A 21880-nucleotide genomic window follows, 5' to 3' on the forward strand; every position below is an offset into this window, starting at 1 on the left:
CACATCATAGATTAATACAAACGCTAAACAACAAAAATCAACCTGTCCTTTATTCTGCTTGGGAACTAATGTGCCAACTCTCAAGTATTCACCGTGAGACACACGCAATTGACTTTTCACACGCTTTCACGCCACACATCAATTTTTTCACGTACAGAAAAACCACGAAGCAAAGAGAACATGGAGACCAACAGACTAGATAGAGCAGGTTAGTTATGATATAATAAAATGGGTAACGTTAAGTTATAGCTAGCTAATTATCAAACGCAGCTACGGTTAGCCATCTCTAACATTAGCACGTTTATCGAACAGCCTTCGATACATTTCTATGTTATAACTTCCCGAAAACAAATACACAAACATATAAAACAAACTTCTAGCGAAATACTAACAGCATCTAACTTACCAATCCAAAAGAAAGGTTGCAAGTTTGGAGTCCAACCTCATTTCTTTCAGGTCCATCAGTTGTCTCCAGCGATTAAAAGCAGTGCCGATGTTTACTCTGGTTCGGCTCCTTTTCTTATCGGATTTGATTTGTGATTCCGAGCGCGGTTGTTTCCCTGTAGCGGGTGGTGTCTTGCCAAGGGCTTGAGCCATCCTTTCTCTCTCTTCCCTGAACTGAAATTAAGTACTGGGCTGTACTTTCCACATGATTGACATCAGGTTCAGGCATGCCCACAAGCCGTGCAAGTTATTCGTGTATTGCAGGTTGGCTGGTGGTTATGTTGCCCACATACCGCCTCCCATGGCCGAAACTGGTATTACGACACCTGTCGGGCCGGGGCTAGTAATGCTAATGCTAATTAAGGTTGATATCTCTGCAGCACTATAACTTGAAATTTTTTTAATGACATCATCGCCCTTATTTCTTCTCATTCTTTTGATGCGTGTAGGTCATGTTATGGATATTTTAACCTACATTTTTGCATATGGCACCTTTAATGTTTAAATCGACAAGCGGTAAGGCTTAAAAACACGTGAAAAAGATAAGCTTTCGTGACGATGCGCAGCAGTGGCCCGTCAACTGTCCTGAGCATGTTTTTAGGCTGGCCTTAGCCAGCCGGTTATATAAAATATCAAGGTGAAAGTCATCATAGCTTGCTTAGTATAGACCCAGCTCCCAACCCAAATTTGAGAATAGATTAACGTCCATATTTTTTTTTATCGCCCTTTAAGAGTCTCACGTTAACGCAGCACGTTAACGCAGCACGTTAACGCAGCACGTTAACGCCGATAATGGCCCACCACTAATATATATATATATATATATATATATATATATATATATATATATATATATACATATATATATACATATATATATACATATATATATATATATATATATATATATATATATATATATATATACACAATATATATATATTAGTGCTGTCAATCGATTAAAAAAAGTTAACTAATTAATCGCACAATTTTTTAAAATTAATCGCGATTAATCGTGATTAATTGCAATTAAAAGACTGAAACTTTTTGGAAATGTAAATGTAAAATGTAAATAATTAATGTAAACTCAAGACAAAGAAACTATTTAAATTCAAAATATGATTGTTTATTGGAATTTTTGTTTAACTTGTAACACAGATTTTCTCATGTAAACAACATACCTGCAATAAACCATCAATATCCTCCAAATTAACTGTTGGCTTGAAAGCCATATTTATTACAGAAATAAAAACACAGGCATGTAAGTACCATTTGAATTTCAAAACAATCAATGCCAATAAAAAACAAAAATTTCCATGTTGAATTCTAAGTGGACTGCAAAAAAATTCCAAAGTATAGTCATTGCCAGTGCTTTAAGTGGGCCAGTACGCACCTGTACTCAGTACCGCCACTTCCAAATATAGCTCTTGAGCGTACCGCCACCTCTCCGTGCGCCCAGAACGTGCTTGTAGCGTACCGGTACGCTCATTTGGACATCTGTTTTAATAGAGGTTTTAATCTTTTACCTGCACTGCCGATTTTCAGAGCGCCCTTCACAATGCAAGCTTCCTAATTCATCCCACCCAGAGCAGAAACTACATTACCCATTCACCCTTAAGTTATACAAGTGAATAGCGCATGTGTCGCTTTTCCCACTGTTAAGTGTCAACAACTCAACGTGGCCGGAGAAGGTGTGTGAAACTCGTTGTGAGTTATACTAAAGCAAAATCTTGAATATTTATTGTCTGATAAACATTAAAAACTGTCTGCGGAGGTTGAGTCGTCCTGCAGCCCCCGCTGGCTGTTCATTGGCTGCAGCATCTTTTTTCTAAGTTCTAAAAAAATACCGTAGACGGCAAGGCACAAATTTAGATATTCATGTATCTAATTAATCTATAGCCTATGCACAAAGACAATATGATCTTTTTGTCCCCTTTTTGTTTTAAAGCTTGATGAAGAAAGAGAGCGCAAGTTGCTGCAGCTGCGAGGAGGACAATGATGCACGGGTACAGGAGTGATTGACAGTTCGCGGCACTGTGTACAAAAAATACTCCGCTTCACAATTATTTCGTTATTTTTTGTTTAAGCTTATTAACTTTAGCGTTACAGAAAGGTCTGATTTACGCACTGTTACAGTCATTGTTTTTTTTTTTTTAAACAATGACATTTGAGTTCATGATTTTAATGTTGCTGTTTCTTGTGGCAGACTAAATGATGAGTAATGTTTCTTGTGGCAGACTGAAGAGTAATCCGGCAGAGTTTTATACTGAAACTTTCCGTCTAAAAGTCCTTCCTTGGTCTTATCCATATTTCTTTACACGTTGAACACACATAGGCCACAACTGGAAATAAAAAAAACTGCAACAGCGTTAATTGCGTTATTTTTTTTTAACGCGTTAAATATTTCAAATTAATCGAATGCGTTAACGCGCTAATTTTGACAGCACTAATATATATATATATATATATATATATATATATATATACAGTACAGTATAGTTCCAGCTGCGATCTTCTTCCGCAAGATGCAAGCAGTTCTGTTTATTAACCGCTAGAGTGTCAAAAGTTACCGACTGCAGCTTCAAGTGAAAGTAAACAGTTGAGGGAAAAAAATGGGATGTTTATTATATTGGATGCGTTCATCGTCTCTTAAAGTGACTGCACCTAATTTAGCTACTGGCTGCTGTAATGTTAATCCAAGAAAATTAAAATTAAAATCACTCACTGCTCTTGACTGAATTATTTTGTAGTTTTAACAGTCAAACAAAAAATTATTCAGACACCAGATATAATTTTTATAATTGTAATAATGTGAGAAATGTTGAAGGTGTCTGAATAAATGTAGGTTTGATTTGTATATTTAATTTTTACATTGAAGACTATCCAGTGATATTTTACATTTAATTATTTGGCCCTGCTCACGCCTGTTTCACACATACTCCGTATGCAGCCCGTGTGCGTTACGTATGTGGTGCAGCACGGACTCGATGTGCTTTCACACAGGATGCATTTGCAGTTCGCTACTTGGTACGTAAACGATCGCTGCACTGCTGTATATAAAATGGCTCATTCGAATTCTGCCGAAGGCATTCAGAATATGTGTGTTACACAAATAAAATTGACAAACAGTAAGTCTTTGAGAAAGGGTTTATCAAGCTAGGTGGTGCATTAGTAAAGGGGCTCATCTCCTGTTTCCAAAATGCATCACAAAGTGCTTGTAAAAGCTGTAAACTAATTCCACATTGCACAAGGTGCAAACAACCTTACGCCTGTTTCACACATACTCTGTCTGCAGTGCGTATGCGATGCAAATTTTTTAACGCACCCGTGTTAACGGATTCCAGTTGCGTATATTGCGTATATATATTTACTATTACAGCTGTCAAGATTATCGAATCATGGAAGTGTTGATTATATAATTATTTTTCGATCTTTTCAAATCACATGAAAGGCTGCAGTGATGAGGGATGGGGGAAGTCGTGGTCTAATGGTTAGAGGTTTGGACTCCCAATCGAAGGGTTGTGGGTTCTAGTCTCGGGCCGGACGGAATTGTGGGTGGGGGGAGTGCATGTACAGTTCTCTCTCCACCTTCAATACCACGACTTAGGAGCCCTTGAGCAAGGCATCGAACCCCCAACTGCTCCCCGGGCGCTACAGCATAAATGGCTGCCCACTGCTCCGGGTGTGTGCTCACAGTGTGTGTGTGTGTTCACTGCTCTGTGTGTGTGCATTTCGGATGGGTTAAATGCAGAGCACAAATTCTGAGTATGGGTTACCATACTTGGCTGAATGTCACTTGACTTCACTTCATGAGCATTGAGTAAACAGAGTCTGTTTATCATGTGAATGCATCTCGTAAAGGGAGCGTTCTTTAATCGCTCTCTGTAGTTAAATCACAATTTAATTAACAGATTTGTTTCATGCTACTAAGCATGAACAACGTGAAGTTGATCGTTTAGTCACTGGCTTGATTCACTGATGTATAAACAGTATTAAACGATTTAGAAAGAAATTCTGTGTGAACTTGAATAATTAGCTACATCAGAAATCACTGATCACAGATCAGGCATTAATGAACACTGTTACTCACTGTTTGTGGTGGAGCTGTCAAATCCATATCCTAAAACATTTCTCCTTAAAACATCACAAGGAGAAGATTCAAGATCAGCTCGGTTGAGCTTCCATTTTCTCAAAGGCAGAGAAAGATAGCAAAATCTCGATTTACACCGATTAAAATTTCTAGAAACTTGGGGAACATATACAGGCTAGGGGAACTCATATTAATGTTATAAAACCTCAGAAAGTGAAAATTTCATGTCATGGGACCTTTAAGGAAATGCTGCATGGAGGTTCCCGATGAAGCCTCTGCAACCAACCTCCACTGGAAGGGTATATGCTCTCCACCCAGCTTGAATGCTTGCGGATACATGCTCTGCATTCTTCTACATTTTCCTCTCAAATGCTGCCTTTATCCCATCTTCCCATGGCACAGTTAGCTCAGCCATGATGTCAGTCTTGAAGGTGAAGGTGGACCAGATTACAATGTCAGGTCGAAGAGATGTTATGACAATCTGCTGTGGGAACTTCAATTGGCTCTCAGGTCCCACTCATCTCCTGGTGACAAGAGGGACCTCTCCCTTACAAAGCTGCTTAGTGCTGCTCCCCCTTGCCTGACTAATTGAATAGACTGGTATTATGTTGACATCTTGGCTTTGTTCACTTTGAGTCTGCATGCTTCAATGACCTCTGCTAGCTTCCGCATACCGGCCCTGGGTCAGAGCAGTCTTACAGCCGGAGAGGGGGTGTTGTATAAGGTGTTGTGTTGTATAAGGCTAGTAAAAAAAAATATATATAAAAATGTATATCTGGTTTCTGAGTAATTTTTGGTTAAACTGTATATTCTTCGGTTGTTTTCACACTTAATTATGCCCATTAAAACATTTTACACGTTTTTTTTGTTACTTTCTTTGTCATGTCACATCATGTTTTTTTTTATCTGAAACGTACTGTGATTTTTATATTCCAAAGTCACTTATATAATGCAGAAACACTAAAGCAAGCAAAACACGCCCAACTGTGTTTGTACTGCTGCAGAATGAGAGGGACAGTAGTAACGTACTGCCTAGCGCATTACACACAGGCTTCACCAGAAAGTCATGTATGCCTAAGGTTGAATAGTAAATGATGTTTATAGTGAATGCCCTTATAAATTGTCTTTTTTTTTTTTTTTTTTTTTACGATTTGGTTTTAATCTAAATGCATGTGCTATGTGAGTGAAAATGTGCCATTACACAAAAACTCGATTTACTTATTTTTTTAATCGCCTGTAACAAAAAATTCGAATTAATTAATTCAATTGATTTTTCGCCCAGGCCTATTTTAAATATAATCTATACATACATTTTAATGCATTTTACCAGTACTGGTTATACCTACATCTACAAGATGGATTAAAATGCTGATAAATTCAATAAAAGATGAGACATAAACACGACAGTATGATTGAAATGTTAAAATGAAAAAAAAAAAGAAAAAAAAATGAAATGGGGAGACATCATTTTACAGTTCGAACACATCTATTTTAGTCAGAAATGGGACTAAAGCACCCACACTGTCGAGCCCTGTTTCTGTCTGTGAAATATCAACCGCATCTCTGCAGCACATGGGAATGTCAGCGGGAGGAAACACTTCTCAAACTCACAGAACAAGCAGATGCGAGGGGTGATTTTTACACTGTTTAATTGATCGTGGATGGTTTCATTATTCAGGTGGATTAAAAAAAGCCTTAGAGGATAAAAAAACAATTGTAAATGTAAAAAAAAAAAAAATTATTTGGTTTCTCCAAATATACCTGGGCCCAAGTAAAGTCTATTTGTGGGAAACACTGCTGTGCATGTATGCAGTAGTGCACTAGTATACCATTTTAAGAAAATTACATGGAAATCTTTTTTATCAAATAATAATATATATATATATATATATATATATATATATATATATATATATATTAGGGGTGTAACGGTTCACAAAATTCACGGTTCGGTTCAATACGATACACTGGTGTCATGGTTCGGTTCAGTATGGTTCGGTACGTTTTAGATACAGCAAAAAGAATGATTTAAAAAAAAAATGGCTCGTTGCAAAATGGCCAAGGCGATTAACAGACCAGAAATAGAAGATCCTCCAATAACCAACAGGTCTGGTGTTTGGGTGCACTTTGGATTCCCTGTAAACTATAATGGTGATGATAGAATAAATGGTAAATAGTAAGGTCTCATATCCGCGGCTATAACATAAATGTAACGTAAATGTACCAATCGCCGCAGTGATGTCTTTTGCCCTGTTTGAATCCGTTGGAAATGTTTGTCTAAATGCTGCCGGGATAGTTTGTTGCGTATATGTTTCTCCTTTTTTTCGTCTTTTCCCAGATACTGACACACTAAGGTGATGTCGGCGTAAATGATTTGACATGTTTTAAGTATTCCCGCTGTTTTTTTTGGGGGGGTTTTTTGTATTTCCGCTGGTGTAGCCTACCCTATTGTCATGTAGCAGATGCGACCGTTGTTTTTTTTAAACACCGCTCTCTTGCCATCATAATTCTAGTTTACAGGGAATCCAAAGTGCACCCAAACACCAGACCTGTTGGTTATTGGAGGATCTTCTATTTCTGGTCTCAGCGCGTACTGAGTGAGCGAGCGTCTGACTGAGTATCCTAACATAAACATAAAAGTTGTTTTTTTTTTTCTTCGGGGGTGTCAGGGGCATTGCCTGTTACATCGTTTGGGTTATTGCACTACCTTGTTGAACGCATAACATTATATTTCACACACTTTTTTTATTTTCCAAATGTAATTAATTAGTCCAACGAACCGTTCGGTACTACATAATGCATACCGCGTACCGAACCGAAAGCCTCGTACCGAACGGTTGAATACGAATACGCGTATCGTTACATCCCTAATATATATATATATATATATATATATTAGGGGTGCTCCGATCACGATCGGCCGATCGTTAATGCACATCTCGTCAGTAAAGCCGGTTCTCTAATCAGCGGTTAATTCCATCAGGTGCGTGATTTCACATAGAGCAGCTGTTACTACACAGAGCCGTTGTTAACTGAGAAGATGCGCCAATAAACGCTGAAAATGAAGTGGATTTGCGCATCTTCTCTATTAACAACGCCTCTGTGTAGTAACAGCTGCTCTATGTGAAATCACGCACCTGATGGAATTAACCGCTGATTAGAGAACCGGCTTTACTGACGAGATGTGCATTAACGATCGGCCGATCGTGATCGGAGCACCCCTAATATATATATATATATATATATATATATATATATATATATATATATATATATATATATATATATATATATATATTAGGGATGTAACGATACGCGTATTCGTATTGAACCGTTCGGTACGAGGCTTTCGGTTCGGTACGCGGTATATATATATATATATATATATATATATATATATATATATATATATATATATATATATATATATATATATATATATATATATATATATCTGTAATTGTCTTTCCTTAACCTTTACCTTCACCACAGTGCCTAAAGAGCAGCAGAAGACAGATTCCACAGAGCCACTCAAAGCTGTAAAACCTGGACAGGAAGAGGAAGGCTCAATCCAGACCAAGGGTCAGGGTGCAAGCTCTGCTGAAGTAAAAGGTCAGAAATTAGTTCAACTAAAATTGTGCCTCCTGGTGTTTTAATTATTTTAACGCACTGGTTTTCCTATCTTACTCACACTTCTCTCTCGTGGTGTTTCAGGAAAAGAGAAGATGCGGATGAAGCCACGTAGCACCCATGAGCTCTCTGTAGAGCAGCAGCTGTACTATAAGGAAATCACAGAAGCTTGTGTGGGATCATGTGAAGCCAAAAGAGCGGTAAGTGTGTGTGTGTGCTCAGGGTCCAAAATGAAAGGAGTCCTATTTAGAGCCCGACCAATATATTATCGGCCGATATGAGTCTGTCACCGATATATCAGTATCGGCAAATATGCTGCCAATATGATTTTTTTTTTTTTTTACATAAAGTATAACGCAGATTAAATGCTTTTGAATGATGTAATTGCTTAATTTGTCCAGCAGAGCGCTCTCCATTGTTTGCTCCTGGTGACCCAGGACACTGTTGTACAGATGCGCCGATGAGCTCAAACTCCACCTGAGTCCGCTGCTTCAACTTTTACGCCCGCCTTGTATAGGGGGAACATGTGAGAGATGTGCTAAATAGAAGCAGATGGCGCTAAACTGCAGAGAATACAGCCTTTACCCAGGAAACCCTATAAATAAAGCAGCTGCTACTTTCTGAAACAGATTTAAATAATTTTAAATAGCCATTCAGATTAGGGTATTCTATGGTGTTCATCGGAGTGGAAAATACTCATATTTTTAGATTTAATAGGATATTTATTTTCTTTTTTTTCTTTCTTTTTTTTTAATCTGGACTATAATGTGTTCTAGATAAAGTGTTTTGATTCGTTAGTGTTCATTCACACTTTACAATAGGCTTATTTAGTTAACATCAGTTAATTCATTAGTTAACATTAAAGGGATAGTTCACCCAAATAGCAAAATTATGTCATTAATAACTTACCCTCATGTTGTTCCAAACCCGTACGCATTAATCCACAAATTACTTAAACTGTAAACATTTTAATGTGGCTGACACTCCCTTTGAGTTCAAACAAAACAATATCCCGGAGTAATTAATGTACTCAAACAGTACACTGACTGAACTGCTGTGAAGAAAAATCTGAAGATGAACACTGAGTTCAGTTCAAAAATATCCGGTTACATTGAATGATTAGTTCGCGAACCGGGTATCACAAACTGCTTTGTTTTGAAATCTCTCTCACAACAGACACAGAAGGACCAAAATGTATTTTCGATACTTCAAAAAATTCTAACTGACCCTCTGATATCACATGGACTACTTTGATGATGTTTTTCTTACCATTCTGGACATGGGCAGTATACCATTCACACAGTTTCAATGGAGGGACTGCGAGCTCTCGGACTAAATCTAAAATACAAACTGTGTTCCAGAGATAAATGGAGGTCTTACAGGTTTGGAACAACATGAGAGTAAGTTATTAATGACATAATTTTGCTATTCGGCTGAACTATCCCTTTAACTGCCAATGAAAAATTCTTCTGAACATCAGACCTGCCAATCTGTACGCATTTTGTATGCTGTAAGATGTATCCATTGTTTACAAACAAAACCACAATTGGGAAAAGGTAAAATGCCAATTGGCTAAAAGAATGCTGGTACGATTTGTCACTCTAAATTACACACGCGCAGTATTCAAAACAAACAACAGAAAAAGATGGAGGTCAACCAATCATTGTTTTTTTTTTTCATTTAAATTATTTCTGCATTTAATTCCTCTCCTGGTACACTATAGTTTATAGTTTCTGTTCAAAGCAGCTCGCACTTGCCCCGTTAGAAGCTCTGACAGAAAAGCTGCGTTTAAGGCTGAAAGATGTGTGTTTGAGATGTGCTGTTTTCCTTATTGCATAACTTGCATTGCACAGGTATATTCCCCATCAGTAAATGTTAAAAAAAACAATGAAAATATTTAAATTTTGCTTTCAGAGGTGCATGAGTTTCTGTTTTAGTGTTTCTCCACAGACTTCATTTAGAACAAACGCCACCGTGCACAAGCACATCAAACAGCTCAATGAAATAGAAGCGCAACAACTCTTGACTAAAGTATACATTTTACTGAAATATTTGTAGTTGGACAATAAATGTGACATATGTAGAATTTTAAACCTACAAGCAAGTAGGGCTGTCACTTTTTATTCTATATTTGAATATGCATTTTAACGTGACGTGACATATCCGTAATCGAACTATAAATAAAATATCCGTTTTTTAAAATGCCATGTGTAGCACATTTTTTAGAGTCTAGGATTAGGCCGTTTGTTTTTTATTTTATTCTTTGTCATCTCATCCAGTAGAGGGCACTCTAGACGTATTGTTTTTATATGCGCGTGGGAGGGTATAGATATTCGAATATATTGAAATATATTGCATTATATTCAATATCCATTCGAATATGATTTATCTCAAAAGTGACAGCCCTGCAAGCAAGTGTATTTGTGTGATAGCACTAACTGTAAAGTGTAATGCGATAATCAAAATAGCCTTTTTGCTCAATTAGTCTGTGATTTTTATCATTTTTAGTTTAGTAACTTTAACATCTGCCTTAAAAAATATTTTATTTTGTTTTTAGATTGCAATGTTACAATGTAATGTGATTTTTAATCCTTTTTTCACATATGCCTACATGCTAGCATTCACTTTATTTGTTTAATCCAAATACAAAATACCAAGATATATTACATTTACATTTATTCATTTAGCTGATGCTTTTATCCAAAGCGACTCACAATTGCTATATATGTCAGAGGTCGCACGCCTCTGGAGCAACTACGGGTTAAGTGTTTTGCTTAGGGACACATTGGTGTCTCACAGTGGATTCAAACCCGGGTCTCTCACACCAAAGGCATCTGTCTTATCCACTAACACCACCCGTGCGTGCGTGCGTGTGTGCGTGCGTTTGCGTAAATACAGTCATGCCCAGAAATATTGGCACCCTTGGCAAATATGATCAAATAAGGTTGCGAAAATTCATCTGTGTTGTTAATACTTTTGATCTTTTATTTAAAAAATTCACAAAAATGTATAATTTCATTGGATAATAAGAATTTTAAATGGGGGGAAATATCATTATGAAATAAATGTTTTTCTCTAATACTCGTTGGACAAAATTATTGGCACCCTTTTATTCAATACTGCCAGTTTAACAGCTCTAAATTTTCTCCTATAATGCCTGATGAGGTTAGAGAACACCTCACAAGAGATCAGAGACCATTCCTTCATCCAGAATCAGTCCAGAAACTTTAGATTCCCAGCTCCATGTTGGTGCTTCTCCTCTTCAGTTCACTCCTCTCATTTCCAGAGGACTGGAAGGGCTAGAGCAGAAGCTTGGTTTTGAGCTCAGTGACCCATTTCTGTGTTGTTTTTGAGGTTTGTGTTTGGATTATTGTACGGTTGGAAGATCCAAACATAGCCCATTATAAGATTTCTAATAGAGTCAGTCACTTACTGATTTTTTATTTGTTGGTATTTGATAGAATCCATAATGCCATGTGTCTAAACAAGATATCCAGGACCTCCAGCAGAAATATAGGCCCACAACATCAAAAATACAGCAGTATATTTCATTGTACACATGGGGTACTTTTTTCTCTGTGTTCACCAAACCCATCTTGAGTGTTTGCTGCTAAAAAGCTAATTTTTTGGTTTCATCTGATCATAAAAGCCAGTCCCATTTAAAATTCCAATCATGGCTGATAACTGAATATGCTTTAGTTTGTTTTTGAATGAGCTAGGATAATTTTTCTTGTATCCCTCCCAAACAACATGTGGTGATGTAGGTTCTGTTTGACATTTTTTTTTTTCAAGGTTTTCTGAACCAGAGACTCAACTATTTTCTGCAGTTCTCCAGCTGTGACCCTTGGAGAGTTTTTAGCCACTCAAACTCTCCTTCTCACCGCACATTAGGACGATATAGGCACACGTCCTCTTCCAGGCAGTTTTGTAACATTTTCTGTTGGTTGGAAATTCTTAATTATTGCCCTGATGGTGGAAATGGGAATTTTCACTGCTTTCTTAAAGCCACTTCACCGATTTGTGAAGCCCAATATCTTTTGCTGCACATCAGAAATATATTCTTTGGTTTTTCTCATTTTGATGGATGATTAAGGGAATTTGGGCTTTTTTTTTTCCCTCCACTTTATATTTCTGTGAAACAGGAAGCAATGGCTGGATAATTTCATGTTTATAATCATGAATATGAATGGGAATATACTTCAGAGATATTTTACTGATAAGAATTTCTAGGAGTGCCAATAATTGTGTCCAACGAGTATTTGAGAAAAACATTAATTTCAAAATGATATTTCCCCTCCGTTTTAAATTCTTATTATCCAATGAAAGGATACATTCTTCTGAATTAAAAAAAAAAAAATCAAAAGGATTAACAATGCAGATCGATTTTCACAGCCTTTTTTAATCATATTTGCCAAGGGTGCCAATATTTGTGGGCATGACTGTACATAAATGTGTGTATATGTATATGTGTATGTATATATATATATATATATATATATATATATATATATATGTGTGTGTGTGTGTGTGTGTGTGTGTGTTTGTGTATATATATATATATATATATATATATATATATATATATATATATATATATATATATATATATATATATATATATATATAATATAGTGTTGCTTTATTGTATTTAAATGTTCATTTATTTTTGTTATAAGAAAAGTTATTTAACCTGTTATACTGTATTATGACCACTTTTTTAAAACTAAATTTCAGTGCCGTGATAATACAGTTTACCTTGATAAAAGCATTGGCAATTAATCGCCACAGGAAAATGTGATACCGGCATATCCCTAAATCCAATTGACGGCAGTGCTGTGGTGGCTAGAGTCTGTTGAATGGTGATTTAATGCTACATTGTCACTTAGTTGGAGAGACTCAATGCTCAGTAAATAAACAACAACGTCCTCGTCTTTTACTCTCAAGTCAAATTCATATCAAATTAATTTGCTAGATTAGTAGGGCCCTATGATTTCCGCGATATAGAAAACATGGACTGAATCATGGAATCCAGTCATAAAAGCTGAATTTACTGTATAATGTGGAATTTGATGAAATTTGATTTATTTTTTTATGAAAAAAAAAAAAAAACGGTCAGTACAATACAGTTCTATTTGTTATTTATAATAAGTGAAGTGAAGTTTACGGTTAAGTGAAGTCTTAACGAACGTATTGACAAAAACTGATTTGGCTTTATTAAAGATTGTGTATGATCGCATTAAAGGGGGGGGGGGGGGGGGGGGGGGTGAAATGCTCGTTTTTACTCAATATCCTGTTAATCTTGAGTACCTATAGAGTAGTACTGCATCCTTCATAACTCCAAAAAGTCTTTAGTTTTATTATATTCATAAGAGAAAGATAGTCTGTACCGATTTTTCCCGGAAAAACACGACCGGCTGGAGGCGTGACGTGTGGGCGGAGCTAAAGAATCACGAGCACGAGTAAGCTTTTGCGTTGAGAGCATTTGGAAGCTGTGACACAGATCCAGAGGCTGAAATTTAACAAGAGCAGCACCATGTGGTATGTACTAAAACTGTATATATTTGTTTAGCGGTTTTGGAAAATGACTAAGTTCCACTTTATGTCGTCTTTTTTTTTTTTTTTTTTTTTTTAAGCTGTACATGTGGAAAGTGGAGTTTGATGACAACATCGCATGTTGTTTACTTGATGTGCTTACGCGCCGATAGCTAAGTTAACAACACATATTTGAAGCAGTTTTACTCACCGCATGCGGTTCCAACACACGATTGTGACCCTTTTTTGTTGGGACTGCATTATCCTTAAGAAATAAACGATGTGCAAATCCGGCGTCAAACTGGGCCTTGTTTGTAAAACAAGCATCTTCGAAATGCAGGGAACAAACAAAAACACTTGCACAACTCCGTTGATGCTCTGTAAAAATAAACTCCATCCACTGGTCCCTTAATGCTGTTTTTTTTTTTGGTAATCTGTGCAGGGTTGTCTTGCCCTGGCAACCAAAAACACACTTCTTTTCGCGACGCTCTCGCTCTGATCAGTGAATGTCTGTGCTCTCAGTGCTCTGCTATACGGGAGCGCGCGCTCTTCCGGCAGAAGTGCCCTTAGGACCCATATAAGGAAATTCCGCTCCATCTAACGTCACACAGAGCCATACTCAAAAAAAAAACTTTCTGAAACTTGTGACAAACCGGAACAAAACACACAACGGAAGTTTTTTTTTTGTTACAAAAATACTCCTTCAAACGTACAACTTAATTTTTGAAACTTTGTCCATGTTTAGCATGGGAATCCAACTCATTAACAGTGTAAAAAACTCATTTAAAAAAATAGGATTTCACCCCCCCCCCCCCCCTTTAAATAAATAGTCTTACTAGGCTAAATTGTTCCAATGAACAAAGCACAAGGTTTTCTTGCATAATTAAACTTTTTAATTGTTTGGTCAGACAGTTCATATATAATATATTCACATTAATAAATCGGGATTAAACGTGGAGATATGTTCAGAATGCTAAATATGAAAACAAGCGTGTGTGCACAGTAGGCTACCCATAACTGTGCTTTTCCCTTTTCCGTTGTGTGTTTGCGCACGCAACACAGAGGCGCTTTACATTCATCTCACTTTGCAATAATAAAATAACATTGTCATCAACGGATAATATTGTGTGTTTATTGTAGTATTCAAATTCTGATCGTATATGCCTTATTTTTGAACTTTTGCCATCTGGCCGGCATCTCAGAGCCGCAAATACCAGAACAGCATGGCACAAAAACAGTTTCTTCCCCCAGGCAATCTACCTCATGAACAGTTAAATGTTCCCCACTTATGCTTATGCAAACAAAATTGCAACATCCTTATATTTATTTGTTACCCCTCCATCCTAGTACATCCCTGCATCTTTTTCAATCCTATCCCATTATCATTTATAGCACAATTGTTTATACACTTATTTATTTTGCTTTTTTTTTTTTTTTTTTTTTGTCTGTGTGTTGGTGTCTCTGTGTACTGGAAGCTTATGTCACTAAAACAAATTCCTTGTATGCGCAAACATACTTGGCAATAAAGCTCTTTCTGATTCTGATTCTTATATATATATATTAGTGGTGGGCATAGATTAATTTTTTTAATCTAGATTAATCTCACTGTGATCTTGAAATTAATCTAGATTAATCTAGATTAAAATGGCTCATTCGAATTCAGCCGAAGGCATTCAGAATATGTGTGTTAAGCAAATAAAATTGTCAAACAGTAAGTCTTTGGGAAGGGGTTTATCAGGCTAGGTGGTGCATTAGAAAAGGGGCTCATCTCCTGTTTCCAAAATGCATCACAAAGTGCTTGAAAAAGCTGTAAACTAATTCCACATTGCACAAGGTGCAAACAACCTTATGCCTGTTTCACACATATACTTGTACCAGTGGGCCCTGTTTGAAATTGTTTAATTTGTGTGTTCGTTTATTTTTATTTATTTGTGCTATTTACACAATGTTTAAGTTTTTTTTAAGTTTGTAGGTGTCAAGGTACAGAAACCAAATAATTAAATGAAAAATAGCACTGGATAGTCTTCAATGTAAAAATGAAATATACAATCAAACCTACATTTATTCAGACACCTTCAACATTTCTCACATTATTAGAGTTTTACTATATATATATCAAAAATTATATCTGGTGTCTGAATAATTTTTGGTTTGACTGTTAAAACTACAAAGTAATTCAGTCAAGAGCAGTGAGGGATTTTCATTTTCATTTTCTTGGATTAACATTACAGCAGCCAGTAGCTAAATTAGGCGTGGTCACTTTAAGAGACGATATAATATAATACACATCCCATTTTTTTCCTCAGCTGTTTACTTTCACTTAAGAAATAACTGACAGTTTTTTCGAGCATAATTTCCATGGTGGATACTTTGACCTATTTTGTATGTATTTGTCGGCACAAGAGCAAAAATAAGCAAATTCGATGTTCAAGTGCTTTGAGACGCCTTTCTCTGCGTGAGCCCTGAACACCAGAACACCGCGAGTACTGAATTGGGCTCTTTCACATCTTTTTGTTTGCTCAAACTGCGATTTGTATTTGTTCGTTCAGATGCAGGAGGGACTTCGAGGAGAACTTCACAGAAGAGAGCTCGGTTCAATGACGCTGTCCGTTAAATGCGGCTCTCTATCTCGTGCGCACCGAACACAGCGCGCGAGTAACCAGCTACTCTGTTCAGCTTTTCCACGTATTGTGTTTGGATGCTTTAATGTTTAAATCGACAAGCGATAATGCTTAAAAACACTTGAAAAAAATAAGCTTTCTTGACGATTAGCAGCAGTGGCCTGTCTTGAGCATCTTTTTAGGCTGGCCTCAGCCAGTTGGTTATATAAAATATCAAGGTGAAAGTCATCGTAGCTTGCTTGGTGTAGACCCAGCTCTCAACCCAACTTTGAGAATAGATTAACGGCGATATTTTTTTTATCGCCCAATAAGATTCGCTGCGTTAACCCCGATAATGGCCCACCACTCATATATATATATGAGTGGTGGACCATTATCGGCGTTCACATGCTGCGTTAACGCTTGTAACACTTGAACATCGAATTTGCTTATTTTTGCTCTTGTGCCGACAAATACATACAAAATATGTCAAAATATCCACCTTGGAAATTACCGTATGCTCGAAAAAACTGTCAGTTATTTCTTAAGTGAAAGTAAACAGTTCAGGGAAAAAATGGGATGTGTGTTATATTGGATGCGTTCATTGTCTCTTAAAGTGACCGCGCCTAATTTAGCTACTGGCTGCTGTAATGTTAATCCAAGAAAATGAAAGAAAATCACTCACTGCTCTTGACTGAATTACTTTGTAGTTTTAACAGTCAAACCAAAAATTATTCAGACAAAAGATATAATTTTTGATATATGTGTATATATATAGCAAAACTTTAATAATGTGAGAAATGTTGAAGGTGTCTGAATGAATGTAGGTTTGATTGTATATTTCATTTTTACATTGAAGACTATCCAGTGCTATTTTACATTTAATTATTTGGTTTCTGTACCTTGACACCTACAAACTTGAAAAAAACTTAAACATTGATGTGAAAGGTTGTTTGCACCTTGTGCAATATGGAATTAGTTTACAGCTTTTTCAAGCACTTTGTGATGCATTTTGGAAACAGGAGATGAGCCCCTTTTCTAATGCACCACCAACTTGATAAACCCCTTTTCAAAGACTAACTTTTTGTCAGTTTTATTTGGGTAACACTCTGAATGCCTTTGGCAGAATTCGAATGAGCGATTTTAATCTAGATTAATCTAGATTAATTTCAAGATCACAGTGAGATTAATCTAGATTAAAAAATTAATCTATGCCCACCACTAATATATATATATATATATATATATATATATATATATATATATATATATATATATTAGGGCCGGGACTTAATTGAGATCAATTAATTACACAAAAAATAACACGTTAATTAAGATTAATTAATTACAGAAAAAAAAATTCCCGCATTTTTAATAACTTCTTTTTGCACCGCGGAACGTTTCTCACTGAATGAGTTTCGGCGGACCGATTATACTGGAGCACCAACTAGCGTTCGCATATCATCGCAGCACATCGAACCTCAAGTATCACCTAAACGCAAAACAAATAGCAGCTAGCGTGGACTTTACACTTTATGTTGAACTATGTATTATTTTGTTGGTGCAACTGGCACTTTATGTTAAACTCTTTATTGTTTTGGCCAAGGTTATTGAGAGTTGGACTTAGTATGTTATGGCCTCTGAAGCAACAGAGGGATGTTTTCTAATAGTCAGTGTTTCCAATGTTCTGAGTGTAATTGACAGTATTGTGTTTTACTTAAAAAACAGTTTACAGAAGGTTCCAGCACCTATAAGCTACCTGAATTTCTGAAATATACTATTTCTAAATTCTATGCTATTGCTACACTTAATGGCAAAAATTGCACTGGTCTGCTAGACTTGGTTGAACAAAAATAAACAATATTTTGTTACTTAAGCTTATGTATTCAGTCATTATTCAATGGTATACTATAAATCCATGTGAAAAAAATTTTACTTCTCACTGTTCTCAGGTCAAATATTTATATGCGATTAAAATGCAAAATTAATTTCGAGTCCCGGCCCTAATATATATATATATATATATATATATATATATATATATATATATATATATATATATATATATATATATATATATATATATATATATATATATATATATATATACACACACATACAGTACAGACCAAAAGTTTGGACACACCTACTCATTCAAAGAGTTTTCTTTATTTTCATGACTATGAAAATTGTAGATTCACACTGAAGGCATCAAAACTATGAATTGACACATGTGGAATTATATATGGAATTGTATACATAAGAAAAAAGTGTGAAACAACTGAAAATATGTAATATTCTAGGTTCTTCAAAGTAGCCACCTTTTGCTTTGATTACTGCTTTGCACACTCTTGGCATTCTCTTGATGAGCTTCAAGAGGTAGTCACCTGAAATGGTCTTCCAACAGTCTTGAAGGAGTTCCCCGAGAGATGCTTAGCACTTGTTGGCCTTTTTGCCTTCACTCTGCGGTCCAGCTCACCTCTAAACCATCTCAATTGGGTTCAGGTCCGGTGGCTGTGGAGGCCAGGTCATCTGGTGCAGCACCCCCATCACTCTGTTTTCTTGGTCAAATAGACCTTGATGCCTTCAGTGTGACTACAATTTTCATAGTCATGAAAATAAAGAAAACTCTTTGAATGAGAAGGTGTGTCCAAACTTTTGGTCTGTACTGTATATATATAACTTTTTTTTTTTTTTTCATATTAATTGAACCGTCAGTGAGCTGGCATGATGCTGCTTTTGAAGAATACTTAGACTTAGTCTTATCACACAGATGATGATAATAGCACAGTTTATTTTTATACCCCACAAAAAAATTATTTATGGAACCAAATTTTTTTTGCTGTAATATTTAATTATTAAGAATTAAAAATGAACCAAATTCGATAATATTAATGTCTTACTTTCATTATCAGCCCTTCATGGTTTCAGTCTTATATGTATTATGTGTAGCTTATTGTGAATATAAACAATCGGTTTCTGATAGGGGCAAGCTAAACTGCATCTGCTTTTAGAGCTTCGCATTTCAGCCCAAGCTTTTCATGTTCACGCATATAGAGATGGCAGAAAGCACATCTGCTTTGTTTTCTCTATTTTACAGAAGCACAGCATTTTGATATTCATGTGAGTGTACACAAAAATAAGGGAACACCATTTACACTTCCAAATGAAATATTAGTCATATCTGAATGAGCAAAATTGATGGCTGAAAGATCATGATGCCCCGTCCCCTCCCTTTTTTGAATGCACAATTAGTTTCACTACTGTGCATGCGCACAAATACAGTGAAATTTTTGTCATACTGTACTAGGGCTTCCATAGTAGTAGGCACTATTTTCTGTGAATTTTAGGATTACAATATTGCGTGGAGCTGTTACTTTCTATGACCTTATCTATGTGGCGTGTAAGAATAAAATATGTAATGTAATAATTAGGGTTGTGCCTGAAGCGGAATGGCATGGATAATGGCTTCAAAAATGAATAACGGACAAGGAATAATTCTGGAATAATTCTGAAGCTGACACGGTCCGTTGTTTGCTTGATAATATTTGAGTCATGGGATCGGCGCAGTATTATACACAGACCTCTAAAGTCACGAGTGTGAAGTGAATGAATGTAAACTTTATGAGTGAAAAGAGCGCAAATCAAACACCGCATTGCTGTTGCCTCCGTGCATCTATCAGAAATCAGAGCTTTGCAAATTTGTAATTTCACCTATAATAATACATCATACACATTATATTATTTATAAATAGGGATGTGCAACAGTGATCGAGTACTTGAGTACTCGACCGCGATAATAGATCACGTAAACGATGATCGAAATTATTATTATTATTTTTTTTATTGGTTATGGCAGCACGTTGGGCGGCGGCCTGATCTCTGATTTGTTAGCTTCCCACTTGATGCCTCAAAAGACATAATAAGACATCATGGCCTCAAAGTCACGTAGTGATGGCTGGCTTCCCTTTGAGAAGAACGATGAAAAAACTGTTCAGGGTAAGCTGTGCGGCGCCAAGCTGTCACACAAATCTACAACAAATACAATGCACTATCATCTAAAATTTGTACATAAAATATCTGGCGATAACAGAGCGGCAACTCAGACGAGCATTGAATCACCTGCCGTAAGACCTAAATGCAGCTCAGGCAGAACCGAGAAGACGACAAAGCTATTCGCTGAAATGGTGGTGAAAGATTTGCTGCCCATTAGTTTCAGGGACAGAGAAGGTTTACTTGTCCAGTGGTGCCTGGCTGTTCCTGCAACATATTTTTCCAGCGGAGCGAATTTATTCCACTAAATGTGAACAGGCTGCGCACTTGGCTCTCATCTGAGCACGTAGACCGAATTATCTTTTTGAATGTTTCACCGGTCGTGGTAAATATAATATCCTTTTTTTTATTTATTTCTTTTTTTTTTAATAATATTATTATTTTAGTTTTGAGTTTTAGCCATAGTTAAAATATCTAGGCTATTTGGTCTCTGTTTTATACCTTATATAATAGTTGTTTGGTTAAAGTTTCACTCCTGGATCAAAATATGCTGCTAAAGTTATAGCCTACTGGAAGACAATGTTTTGTAAAAAAAAAATGCAGTTGAATAAATCAGCAAAAAAAGAAAAAGTATCTTTGTGTGTTAATTTTTAAATCACAGACAAATAATGAAATGGTCTTTATAAAATAAAAATGTAGCCTAATTGCATTATATTCGTAGAGATGACGAAGATCAAAATTATTTGTTTGTCATAGTTTTTATCTTAAATATATTTTAAATCTTATTCAATTATTTAGCAATAATCAGTGATTTCCATGCTGTTAAATAATATTTAAATAATATTTTGGTTGATCAGAAAGTGCAAATTTAATACAAAATATTAATATTAAATATTAAAATACATAAAAAAATAACGATAGTGACACTAATGTGAATTTATTGTACTTTCGTGTAGGTAAAGCACAATCCGATCGAGTTACACTTTCGGTCAAGTTCACATCTTCATCGGCAAATTTTTTTTTCAGATAAACGTTGCAAGAGCTAGTCTACGTCTGATTAATTAACATGAACAATTATGCTGAAATCGCTGCATATCATCGATTCGTTTCATGCTCATATAAGCAATGCCCAATAATTATATTGCTCTTAAATGTTTTATTTTTCTATTATTATTGATATTTTTTTACTGATGTCATAATAATGCAGCTGAGCTTTTTTTTCCGTGGCATAATTCAATTCATATGGCTTCGAAAACGTGCAGGTGGTTTATGGAAAATAAAACTTCAGTGTTCTACAGCTGGATCTGCTGGAATTAGAGGATGCTTCCAGCCTGTTTCCTATGAGTCTGACAATTCCTCAAAGTCAGCCATGATCACGAGTCACGTCTAGATAGTTTAGTCCCGTTTGTTTTGTTTACGGAACCATCAACTAATGCGCTAATCACTCCGCCCAAGTAGCCACTCCTCTCAAGTAACGTTAGCTGTGCTCCTGCTCCTAGTGAGAATATAGTTCCCAGTATTTATACGATTAAAAATGTCTCATATAGCCTTGTTATTTGTACACGCTGTGACTATACAGATCACAACATCT

At 36.1% G+C, this 21880-nt stretch overlaps 1 protein-coding gene across 1 annotated transcript in view; it reads left to right on the top strand.

Moving 5' to 3' along the window:
* Positions 1-21880, top strand: part of taf6 (TAF6 RNA polymerase II, TATA box binding protein (TBP)-associated factor) — a 76441-nt gene that overhangs the window by 17129 nt on the left and 37432 nt on the right. Inside the window, exons 6-7 of the mRNA XM_052591396.1 lie at positions 8027-8146; positions 8249-8364. Coding sequence (XP_052447356.1) covers positions 8027-8146; positions 8249-8364 — 236 coding nt within the window. The remainder of the gene's footprint in view (positions 1-8026; positions 8147-8248; positions 8365-21880) is intronic.

The sequence above is a fragment of the Carassius gibelio genome, chromosome A5 (assembly GCF_023724105.1).
Source record: "Carassius gibelio isolate Cgi1373 ecotype wild population from Czech Republic chromosome A5, carGib1.2-hapl.c, whole genome shotgun sequence".
NCBI lineage: Eukaryota > Metazoa > Chordata > Actinopteri > Cypriniformes > Cyprinidae > Carassius > Carassius gibelio.